This window comes from Mobula birostris, chromosome 27, assembly GCF_030028105.1.
Source record: "Mobula birostris isolate sMobBir1 chromosome 27, sMobBir1.hap1, whole genome shotgun sequence".
NCBI lineage: Eukaryota > Metazoa > Chordata > Chondrichthyes > Myliobatiformes > Myliobatidae > Mobula > Mobula birostris.
This window is the reverse complement of record NC_092396.1, coordinates 16,172,482-16,184,715: the sequence shown is the minus strand read 5'-3', so window position 1 is coordinate 16,184,715 and position 12,234 is coordinate 16,172,482. Positions and strand designations below refer to the sequence as shown.

Here is a 12,234-nt window from a genome sequence, read left to right as displayed (position 1 = left end):
GGACAAAAGAAAAAGAGAGCTGGATTTGTGAAGGGGCTTCATGGAAATCCCCACCTGTCAAATGATTGCTTGCAGGGGGAGGGCGATGCAAGGGCGTGTTCCGACAGCCCTGCAGTTAGCGAAGCCTGTTATTCTTTGAGAATCTTGAGACCCCGTTGGGATTCAAAGGGAGGGAGGGAGGGAGAAGGAAAAGGGAGTGGAGGTGGATTATCAAATAAAGGGGTTGTTCATGAACCTGCTGTTCGATTAACCAAATTGACAGGACTTTGCAGGGTGAGCTCAGGATCTGGAGCACGCAAAGTGGGACAACTGTTTACCTCCAACACGTGTGAGTTCGCAGAGAGGGGCCACGGGGCTCCTGGTTCCTACTGTGCGCCAGTAACTGCTGTCTTTAAATACAAACAAAAAGGGGGAGACTGTTTATGTCCTGAGGGAAATTGCTAAGCAGAGGGCTCCCGATGACAAGTGAAATGCAAGGTATTGAACTCCTCCGAGCTGTGTGTGCCTTGTGTTTATTTGTGTGTGCTTTCTCTCAGTAATGTGTGTTACTGTCTGGTAAATGCGTTTCTGTGTGTTAGTGTGTGTGAGGGAGAGCGGCGCCGAGTGGGGATTGCTTCTCGTTTGCTGAGCGATTGTTTTATTGAACGGAGCTCCCGCCTGGACGAAGTGCGCTGCCTGTCGCTCTTTGTCTTGAGTTTATTTTCTTATCAGTTTTGTTTCCGTTAATCTTCCTTCGAATGATCCTGCAGTAAGTCATGTGCTCCCACTACATCAGTGTGAAGCAATAGTGTACCTTTAAACGCATTCATTCATAATTAGTTTGAAGGTGTGAAAAGAGGTTTAAGCTATTTTTTCCTCTCTAAAGATCTATTGCTCTAATACTTCCGATGGAATAGTCAACTTCCCAGTGCCAAAGCTTGTATCTGCTGTAGTACCTGATGGGAACAATGTGAGGACTCGGAGCCTTTGTTTCTAAAGTATTGTTTTAAAAGTGTTGAGGGCGTGCAAGTGGACGTCAAAACCCAGTTAGTTAAGTTGCTCTAAGTATTTGGAAAGAGAAGCCTGTGTAGACATGACTCAAAAGTCTCAGCAGACAGTCCAGCACAGGAGTAAAGGAATGCTGCATTGCCTAAGGTGTTGCCTTTTAGGTGAAGCTTTAAGCCAAATCTTCATTTGCCTTTTCAAGTAGGTGGGCTAGCGTCTACAGTATTATTTTAGGAAGCCATTCTTCCATTGTTATCTCAGACTGTAAAACAGATGATCTGATTGTAGTTGATGGGTGCTTGCTGAGCACAAATTAGTTTCCCCACTTCCAGCATTAAGAAAAATAAGTAACTTCAGAACAATACTTAATTTGGAATGAAGGGTGTTGGCTTATCCAGAGGTTCTATAATGCATCATAGAAATATAAGTCTTCCCTATTTCATTATTTATGAAATGACCAGCTGTGTTCTGGTGTGTTTGATAAAGTAAAGCAGAGTTTTCCTGTTTGAGGGGCAGGATCTTTGTGGGAGCAGTCAACTGCTACTCTGTGTTTGTCTTAAAAATTGTTTTACTGACCAGTGTCACAGTGACTTGTGGGTATGGGGGAGAATATGGTTCATGGCCTCTGCCTGGAGACTCTAATCCTCCATTAAAATCAGATAACAAACAAGTCTTAAATTCTGTCTTCAGAACATACACTGGAACATAATTTATGAAGGGCAAGGTCTACCGAATAATAAATATCAATGGGCATTAAATTTTCAACTTTTTTTTAAATACACAACCATGTCTCAATATAGTTTACACTGACTCACTGAGAATTTCACATAAAGAGTTCATTTGACCCATTTGTTCTATATTGGTGTTTCTTCACCCCATGACCACCCATTTCTTCAGTGTACTTCATTTCACATTAGCTATAAGGATAAGCTGACAAACTTAGATCTTCTTTTTCTGGAGCGTCACAGACTGAAGCGAGATCCGATAAGGCTTTATACAATTATGGAAAGCATAGATAAATAGAGTTTTTTCCCCCTAGGGTAGAAATGTCAAATCCTGGAGAACATAGCTTTAAGGTGAGAGAGGGAAAGTTTAAAGGAGAAAGGCAGGATAAGTTTGAGTATTCGGTGCCTGGAACACACTGTGGGGAATGGTGATGAAAACAGATAAATAGGGCATTTAAGAGGCATGAACATGCAGGAAATAGAGGAATATGAATCATCTACAGGCAGATAGGCACAGACTTCATGGACGAAAGGCTTGGTTCTGTGCTGTACTGTCCTATGTTCTATGTTTATCTTTACTCTAAGACTTCTGTTTAGTGCTCTATGTTACTCTGCTCAGCACAGCCTGGTTTAAAGAAAAATCTGGAAACACCTGTTTCATTTGACTTAAACAACTGATGGAAGTTTAAGAAAGATGGTTCAGCTTAGATTCAGAATAAGGTTAGCTCTGTAGTGTGCTATCAGACAGTCCCAGGACTGGTACAGCATGGATTAGACAGCATAGCTCCCTCTAATCTGTTCAAACAGCCACAGGTTAGATCAAGAATAAAACATTTCAAAGGCAAAAGTAACACAGGTGAGAGGAGAACTCGCTCCCCTCTGGAAGGATCCTGTGCCTTGGCTGAATCAGTCTACAGCCAGTGGCCTAGGTATCCACTTGTCATAATTTATTTCTTTAAATTTTAACTTCCTTTTTCAACATATTTACAGTATAAGGTTGTCAGGAGTCTAAAGTCATTGAATATTGCTTGATATTCAAAAGTACATATTAGAGTTCTATTTTCCCCTTACTGAAAGATGCATTAAGATTGTGACATTGGGTCCCTGAGAGTGAAGTACAGAGGTTTGCTGCACAGTGGTATTGTTTCATTTGTTCTCTTTATTTCTCTGATGTCTGGCCCACTGTATATTTTGTGCCTTTGATCCCTATTACAATTAACTGAGAGTTGCACAAAGTGCAGAGCTAGGAGATCGAAGCATGCATGTTGGGTGAGCAGACTATGAGTTCAAGAGTATTGCAGTTCATTTTAACTAATAGATTTAGGTGATTGGGTCACTGGTTTATAAAGTGGTTGCCAAATATCTTTTTAAAATTTCCTTGACGTGCTACAATTTATAAATTGCTACTGTCACCTCCCAATGCCCTCCAGCTGAAAACTGAAGCTTGCCAAGCACTTAATCAGCAGGACAATGCTACTTTAACTAAAGGCATTGTGTAGGGCACTAAACACGAAAAGAGGGTATTCCAGTACAAGTTATAATCTAAATTGACAAATTAGTGACAAGTTTTAATACATAGGCAATAATATATTGTATCTGTTAAAGAGAATTTTTTTCATTAGCAACTATATGTTTTTCTTCAGCTTTATTAATTATATATATACTAATTTGTTGTATTTCTGTATTTTATAGCTGTAGAAGATTATATATTAATAAAAAGATTTAAAAATGAATAAAGAGGTAAAATATCCATGAAAAACTTTGTGGGAATTTTTTTGTTTTGGTTGGGAGGGAAAGTGAACATAACAGTGTGCCTGCAATTTAAGTAAGATGATTAGGAACCATTCTTAAAAATAGAAAATGTTATAGATGCCAGAAATTTGAAACAGAACTCACAAATGTTGGAACTGATGACTGGAACTGCTTAAACTCAGAATAAAGTTCTCAACGTGTTGTGCACTTTGCTATTGCCAAATCTCAGAGTGATGATTCCTTACAAAGTAATCTGTTTTGAAAAAATAATCAACTTTCCAGCTTAGTGGCTGAATGAGCTTTTGGTACATTATGAAGGCACAAGTCCTATATTTGAATTTTGGTCTGTAAAGAGTTGATGCACTTTCACTTTTGGTGTGGTTAATTTGATTCAGTTGCCTTCATCTTGCCAGGTGAACATCTGAGCCTTTTCTGAATTACTGTGTAGTGAGCTGTACTTATAGACAGGTGCATCTGCTTATGAATGTATTGTGCCCGCATTTGTGTGCGCTTTCATGTATGCCTGTATACTTGTGTGTGTGGTGGGGCGGGGGCAATATCGAAATCCTCTGACATGTCTAGAAGTCTTCTGGGTAAGTATCAATAGACAATACATTGTTGAAAATATTAGAACTGAACCTTGAATGAGGTTCATTTCATCCCCCTCTCCATAAAGCATCAGTGATAGGAGAAGGGAACCCTGAGTTCTGTAGTTATTCACCGGTTTGGGTAAAAATGCAGTGTCTCTTCACAATGTCATGTCACTTTCTAGCCAGTATTTGCCACAGAGTCAGAAAGCTATGAATTCCACTTTCTGAAGTTAAACTTCCACATGGAAAATAGATTCACATTCTGGAGCAGTGTTGAGGGAGCATAAGGTTTGGAGTTAGAAGGCTAAAGTGTGTGCGAGAATTAAAGGCAGTATAAATTCAGTATTATAACTCACTTCAGCCAAAGATTTATATGATTGTGTCACTAGTTTATAAAATGTCCCCAGTTACCTCAAATTGAGACCTAGTCTCTCTTCACAGACCATTTAAAACAGGGGTTCCCAACCTTTTTTATGTCATTAACCAAGGGGTCTGTGGACCTCAGGATGGGAACCCCAATTTAAAAGATTCAAAGCACTATTCAAAGAAAATTAAAAAAAAATCCCTGTGTTCTGTACAATATTTTATCCCTCATCCAATATCAATAAAACCGATTATCAAGTCATCATTGCATTGCCTCAGGTAGGGTCTTGCTGTACAGGATTTGATTGCCTTGTTTTTCACATTTCATTGATTACAACATTGCCTCAGTGAATGAATCTTTGTGAAGAGCCTAAGGTTACTAACATCACAAGAATGCAAGCACCTAATCCTACCTGAGCTCTTCCCTCCATTGATCTAACCGCACTGATTCATTTCTCAGCCCTAACTCTCAGCCATTTGATTATCCATCCAGAATGTTATTGCTGTCTTGGTTTCAGAATTTTCTTGTGGGGGGAAATATCATAACTTGCGCACTTAAAAACGTGCTAAAGTGGATTGCACATCTCTTCCATGCAAAGCCATAAGGTTCAATATTCTAATGAGTCAAGCACTTAAAAATATTGGGAATATCTTACTTTCAGTGTTATTATGCGGATAAGCTAAATATTAGCTTCAAAGTCATGCAAAATATATTTATTTATTTTTGAGGTTAAAGCCCTTTGAGCTTTGCCACCCAGCAATCCCCTGATTTAATCCTAGCCTAATCATGGGACAATTTACAATGACCAATTAGCCTACTAACCGGTATGTCTTTGGACTGTGGGAGGAAACCAGAGCATCCAGAGGAAACCCACGCAGTCGCGTGGAGAATGTACAAACTCGTTACATGCAGTGACGGTTATTGAACCCTGGATCACTGGTGCTGTAAAGTGTTGTGCTAGCCACTACGCTACCGTTCACATTACTTACAAATAAATTTAAAGGACAATCTCCCACATGACAAGAGGTCTAAAGTATTGGTTCATGATGAGTAACAGGAGTTTCAATTGATGCAGCTGTTAGCGGTCATCTTGCCTTTGAATAGCAAGTGGGAGATGGGAATAGTTTCCTCATTCCAACAGAAGTGAAATGAGAATCTACTGAGAAACGTCTATAGATTCACAGTGAACTGTATCCTAACTGGTTGCATTACAACCTGGTATGGAAATATCAATGCTCAGAAACAGAGAAAAATTACAGAAAGCGGTGGACACATCCCCACCACTGAGTGCACTTACATGGAGCGCATCATCCACCATCAAATTGCCCACAATCCAGGCTGTACTCTCTTCTCGCTACTAAGAGGTCCAGAAGCCTTAGGTCCCACACCACCTGGTTCAGGAACATTTATTACCCTACAACCATCAGGCTCCTAAACCAGTGTGGATAACTTCACTCACTACAACTTTGGAATGATTTTACAACTTCCAGACTCACTTTCAAAGACTCTTTACAACTCATGTTCTCAGCATTTTTTATTTGCAGTTTTTCTTCTTTTACACTTTGGTTTCTTGCTAGTCTTTGTTTATGTACAGTTTTTCATAAATTCTACTATATTTTAAATTATTTCTATAAATTCACAGCTGCCAAGTGTGAGCAAATCATATGCATAGAAAACCATAATAACATTTAAGATGAAATGTGTAATGGACAGTCAATTTTGTCATCTATTTTCCATCCTTAACTGTTATCTGACGAATAAAAGGAATCCTTCAATTCTCACCTTTTATTTAGAGATATAGCAAGATAACTGGCTCTTCCAGCCCCATGAACTCATGCCACCCAATTACACCCATGTGACCAATTAACCTACGGACCCAGTATAGGTTTGGAATGTGGGAGGAAATCGGAGCACTGGAAGGAAACATATGTGGTCAGGGGGAGAATGAACCAACTCCTTATAGCCAGCGGCAGAATTGAACCCAGGTTGCTGGTACTGTAATAGCTAACACTAACCATTTCACTACCATGCCACTTTAATAATAATATTCTAATTTGTTTAATTTTTTAATTTTCTTATACTAATCCTGTCTTTAGGATCATCAAAATAACTTTCCTCTATCTGTCTTTTCTCTCTGCTTTTGGGCTTTTTGTTTTGTGCAGAATAAGATTGTAATCTGTCAGTTTGGGAATTAATACAGGGAGCTTTTAAAATATTTCAAAGAAATTCAATCCCATATTGCCTCACTTGACAACGGATTTAGCAACTGAGCATTGAAAGCAACAAAAAAGAACAAGAGAGTAGGATGTGTTTTGATTATTTTTTCCTTTCTTGCTTTTGAAATGTGTGTGTGCCTTTCTCCTTGATATCTGGAATGTTGCCAGGCCAGAACTTAATTGTTATATCATAGAATTCTATAACCTTATCCCCCACCACACACAAAAAAATCTTCATGTGTTATTTTTCATTTACCATGTGATAATATTTACTCTCATCTCCTTCAGTTTTCTTGACTCCTTTTCTGCTTGAACATCCAAGAAGACCACCACCTTGTCATATGGTTTGGAGGCTTGTGTGCCTCAATGACCCGGAGAGCTATGTTGGTTAAAGTCAGGGCCTTGTGCTTTGGCTCTAAGTAGGATCACCCATACCAAACAGCTCAAACTAAGAAACTAACAGATCAGACTAAGATTGGTCCACCCACCCGTCCTCCAGGTTCGGAGGTTCAGCTCAGGGCTAACAACCCTGACTGGTCAAAAAGAAAATTGTTACGGAAACAGCAATGAAGATTCCTTCAATGTAGCCAAGAACAGATGGAGGTGGGCCTTCAGTTCTGCTCCAAACGCCAGCAGCATAACTGCCAATGAATTAATAATTTCTACTTGAAATTGAAGTTACTAATCAAGGTTTTGCAGCTTCACTGCTAGGCAGCCATAGGTGTGGTTAGAGGAAATCCATTTTTACCACATACACCAATCAAGATAGGAAGCATATTTACATTTGAAGCAGATAAATATACCACAGATTTTCTTGAGTACATGCCAAACTCTATCAGTGATCATACAGTTTCCCTTGACTTTAAAGGTGGGGTTCCTGAGATAAAAGCATACAAACCTTCAAACATTTGTACGAAAACTGGTTACCTGATTGTTGCTGCTGATGGCATCCCGCTGTGCACAAAGTTAGCACAGCAATTTTTACATTACATTAGTGAATGCACTTCAAGAATATTTCATTGGTAGTAAAGCACTTCAAGGTATCTTGAGATCAGCATAAGGATGCTATGAATGTAGCTTTTTCACATGTCTATTTATTTATTATAAAACCTCCACCACCAATTAATTACAATAAAAACACATGCTGGCTCTGTTATTCACATTTAACTAACATCTTTGTATGTCTGTGCCCTGCAAATCTGAGTATTGACACAGCTGAATAATAGGCAATATTGCTTACCAGCTAACCCCTGGCAACTTGTTCAATCCTGCAGTGGAGAACTGACTTTTCTTTTTTTTTAAATTTTATTTTTATTTGGATAAGGAATTCACAAATATCATGTACTTTTTTCACACATATAACCTTTTCCATTTTTTTATATGTATAAAACTACAATTATTTATACATTCTTAAGTACACATTGAGGTGATATAAAAGGAAAATAAACATTTAAATAGATAATTATGTACTGTGGTAAATCTAACCTATTAGGCTAAGTAATGGAATTAGTTGTTAAGAAAAATGGTAATAATAGTTTCCATATAACCCTTATGGACCATTTCCACTGGTCCAAAATGTTGTATATAAGCCTATGTATCAACCATTGTAGGTGTTTATATCCTAATATGTTCATGCTTGCTCCTGCCCGCAGACATAATTATCCAATCCCTATGTACTTATTTACTTAATTTTTTCATTTTTTTATCCCTTTCCCAAATCTTTCCCTTTACTTGCGTTAATTCTCTATTTTCCAAAAGAAAACAAAAAAAAACAAACATTTAGACTAGGGGTGCTTACGTTAGCAATATTACTGTGTTGATGAGAAGAGCAGTATAAATCATTAGGAGAGTCATCTAAAGTCTGTTCGCATTGGGGTTATATATTCAATCCATTTATTCCAGATTTGATAAAATTTTTCTTTTTGAGTTCTCAGGGAGTAAGTCAACTTTTCCATTTTAAGTATTTCCAAGATAATTTTGTACCAATCTTCTAATGTAGGTGGTATTGGATTTAGCCATTTTCTAGTGATTGATTTCTTACTTGCCACTAAGAGGGCCTGCAGCAACTTTATATCTTCCTTCTGTTCAAGAAACAATACATACCCCAAATAGAGCGTCTCAAGGTTCAGAGGTATCTGGGACCTAAGTACCTTAACTAATGTTCTATGAATACCTTCCCAAAATAGACTTAATTTAGGGCAATCCCAAAAAATATGAAAATGATTTGCCTCCTTGGAGCCGCACCTTCTCCAACACATCACATTTGTATCTTTATATTTTTCCTGATATGTGGTCTTGAAGTATCTTATAATGTTTTTCCAACAATGTTCTCTCCAAGTCAAAGAATTAGTCGAGGACCATTGAAAGCTGCAGATTTTCTCCCAAGCCTCCTCTGAAAGTACCAACCCCGCTTCTTTCTCCCACTTCTCTTTAATATACAGTGTATTTACATTTTTAGCATGGGAGAGTGCATTATATAATCGAGAAACTGATTTACTAGGTATTGAACTGCAAGCCGAATTCAGAATCTTGAAAAATTCTAATTCTACTGTTGATAGGTCTGTATATCTACAACTCTGGTTAACATAGTTTCGTACTTGAAGGTACCTAAAAAAGTCATTATGTTCTAGGCCATGTTTGTCCTGCAGGATTTGGAAACTTTGTAATACTCTTTTATCTATAAATGAGAGGTAGGTTTAAGACCTTTCTTTATCCATAGCTCAAATCTTTTATCTCCTCTGTTGGGAAGGAATTCGGTATCATATGCACACCATCTAAAGAGTTTTAACATGTTATTAATTCCACATGAATTAACCACCTTCTGCCATACTTTTAATGTAAGATTTATCCAAGCGTTTTTAAATTTTTCCAACTGGGCCATCAATCCTTTGTCAGCTATTGAGGCCTGAAGAGGAAAACTGTCAACTAATCCAAATTCTATTTCCTTCCATCTAGCCTTATATTCCCTATTACACCAATATAACAGAGAGGTTATCTGTGAGGCATAAAAATAATTTCTCAGGCAAGGAAGAACCATACCTCCTCCTTCTTTCCCTAACTGTAAGGTGTTATATCAAATTCTAGGTTCCTTTCCTTGCCAAATGAAGCGGGAAATCCACTTGTCCCATTCCCTAAATTGATTATCATCCACCTCCACCGGTAAAGTACGGAAAAGATACAATAACCGAGGAAGAATATTCATTTTTATAGTATTTATCCTTGAATTTAAACTTAAAAAGGGGATAAGATTCCATCTATGCATATCTGCTTTTATCTCTGAGATTAATGGCCCATAATTTACCTGTGACAGTGTTGAAAGATCCTTCGGCAGGGTTATTCCTAAATATTTTAATGATTTAGCTTCCCACTTAAGATCATATGTATCCTGCAATTTTTTGGATGGTGTATAATTTAGGAACATAACCTGCGTTTTCTTTACATTTATTTTATAACCTGATATTTTCCCAAAGTCATCCAACAGTGTAAACAATCCTATAAATGATTTTTCTGGTTCACTCAGATAGACCAAAACATCATCTGCGAATAACGCCACTTTCTGTTCAATCCCTGCCACCTTGATACCTTTTACGATTTCGCTCTGTCTTATTAGTTGGGCAAGCGGTTCAATATATAGCGCAAAAAGGAGAGGAGAAATTGGGCATCCCTGTCTAGTGTTTCTCTCTAAGATGAAGGAGTCAGAGAGGTCCCCATCTATCTTAATTCGGGCTGTAGGGCTGTCATATAGAGTCTGAATTACTTTAATAAACTTTTCTTGAAAGCCGAATCTTCCTAACGCTCTGTATAGGAATGCCCAACTAACCGAATCAAAAGCTTTCTCAGCGTCCAATCCTACTACCATTCTCTCTGTCTCGTTCTTATTAACCTGTTCTAATATGTGCAGAGTTCTCCTTATGTTGTCCTGTGTTTGTCTTTGTTGAATAAATCCAGTCTGGTCTAAGTGGATTAGGCCAGGTAAAAGCTTTTCCAATCTGCGCGCTAATATAGATGTAAATAGTTTGTAATTTAAGTTAAGAACGCTAATTGGCCGATAATTGCCACTTTCTAGTTTATCTTTACCCTCTTTAGGAATAACTGAAATAATTGCTTCTCTCCAGGAAGGTGGAGTTTCTCCTCTCTGCAAGATCCAATTAAAGGTGTTAAGTAGTAATGGGGCTAACTGTGTCTTCAGGGACTTGTACCACTCTGAGGTAAACCCATCAGAACCCGGGGACTTTCCAGCCTTTAACCTAGAGATGGCCACGTTCAGTTCTTTGACAGTTACTGGTTCTAATAAACTTTCATTTTGTAAATCTGTAAGTTTAGGTAGATCTAAAAAATTCAATACACTGTCTATATAGGGCTCATTGGGGGCCCGGGGTTGGGAGTACAGCTCTCGATGATATGTTTCAGAACTCTCTTGAATTTTCCCTATTGTACTCTCCACAAGCTTTGTCTTTGGATTCTTTATTTTATGAATTGTATTGTCTGCTTGTTGTTTTCGTAATTTATATGCTAATAATCTAGCTGATTTACCTCCTACTTCATAATTCTTTTGTCTCAGGTAAAGAAAATTTCTTTGAGTTTCCAACGTATAAATAACGTCAATTTCACTTTGTAATTTCCTAATTTCCTGTTTTCAATTTGAATTACTTTTGTTGCTATCTACAACTTGAAGTTGTTTTAATTTTCCTTGAAGGTCTGCTAATTTTTGTGCATTGATTTTTTTCATGTGAGTGGTAATGGAAATAATTTTCCCTCTCAGTACAACTTTCAATGTATCCCATAAGATCACTGGTGATGTTTCTCCCGTGTCATTAAGGTCTAGATATTCTTTGATTTCTCCCCTTAATCTCTCCATTACTTTCGGGTTATTGAGTATATGTGAGTTTAGCCTCCATAGCGTTTTCCTCATTTTCCTTTCCAGGATTAGAGACATAGAGACTGGGCTATGATCCGACAGATCAATTGTTGCAATATTACAGTTTTTTATCCTGAGTCTATCTGTATTAAAGATAAAGAAATAGTCTATCCTTGAATAGGCTGAATGAAGGAAAGAGTAATATGTATAATCTTTACTAGTAGGGTGTAATTCCCTCCAGACATCTATAATTCCCAACTCCTCCATCAATGAATTCACTTTCCGAGTCAGAGGTTTATTCTGAGTAACTATTCTTGAAGAATCTAATATAGGATTTAATCTAATATTAAAATCCCCTCCACAAATTACTACCCCTTGAGAACTGACCATTAGGTCAAAAATGTGTCTATAAAATGACCATTCACAACCTGGAGGAGCATAAACATTCAGCAATGTTATTTCTGTACCTTCTATTCTTCCTGTGATTTTTACAAACCATCCTTCTTTGTCTCTAGCCTCTGAAATATGTTCATAATTAAGAGTACTTGATATTAAAGTAGCTACCCCTCTTTTGTGACTCAATTTATATGATGAATAAAATACATGCTTAAAGCCCATTCTTGTTAATTTTCCATGTTCAGATTGGCTCATATGTGTTTCCTGGAGGAAAGCTATTTGTGCCCTCTCTTTTTTCAATTTAGACATAATCTTATTTCTTTTCATTGGATTCAAAACCCGATTAACA

At 37.6% G+C, this 12,234-nt stretch overlaps 1 protein-coding gene across 4 annotated transcripts in view; it reads left to right on the top strand.

The window, feature by feature from the left end:
• LOC140188529 (calmodulin-binding transcription activator 1-like) overlaps nucleotides 1-12,234 on the top strand; it is a 1,232,669-nt gene that overhangs the window by 1,137,352 nt on the left and 83,083 nt on the right. For 2 of the 4 annotated variants that reach the window (XM_072244896.1, XM_072244895.1), the window contains exon 1: nucleotides 397-477. The exons of the other annotated variants lie outside the window; for them this stretch is intronic. In XM_072244896.1, coding sequence (XP_072100997.1) covers nucleotides 459-477 — 19 coding nt within the window. In that variant the 5' untranslated portion in view covers nucleotides 397-458. Of the gene's footprint in view, nucleotides 1-396; nucleotides 478-12,234 lie in introns of those variants that run through there. 4 annotated transcript variants of the gene reach the window in all.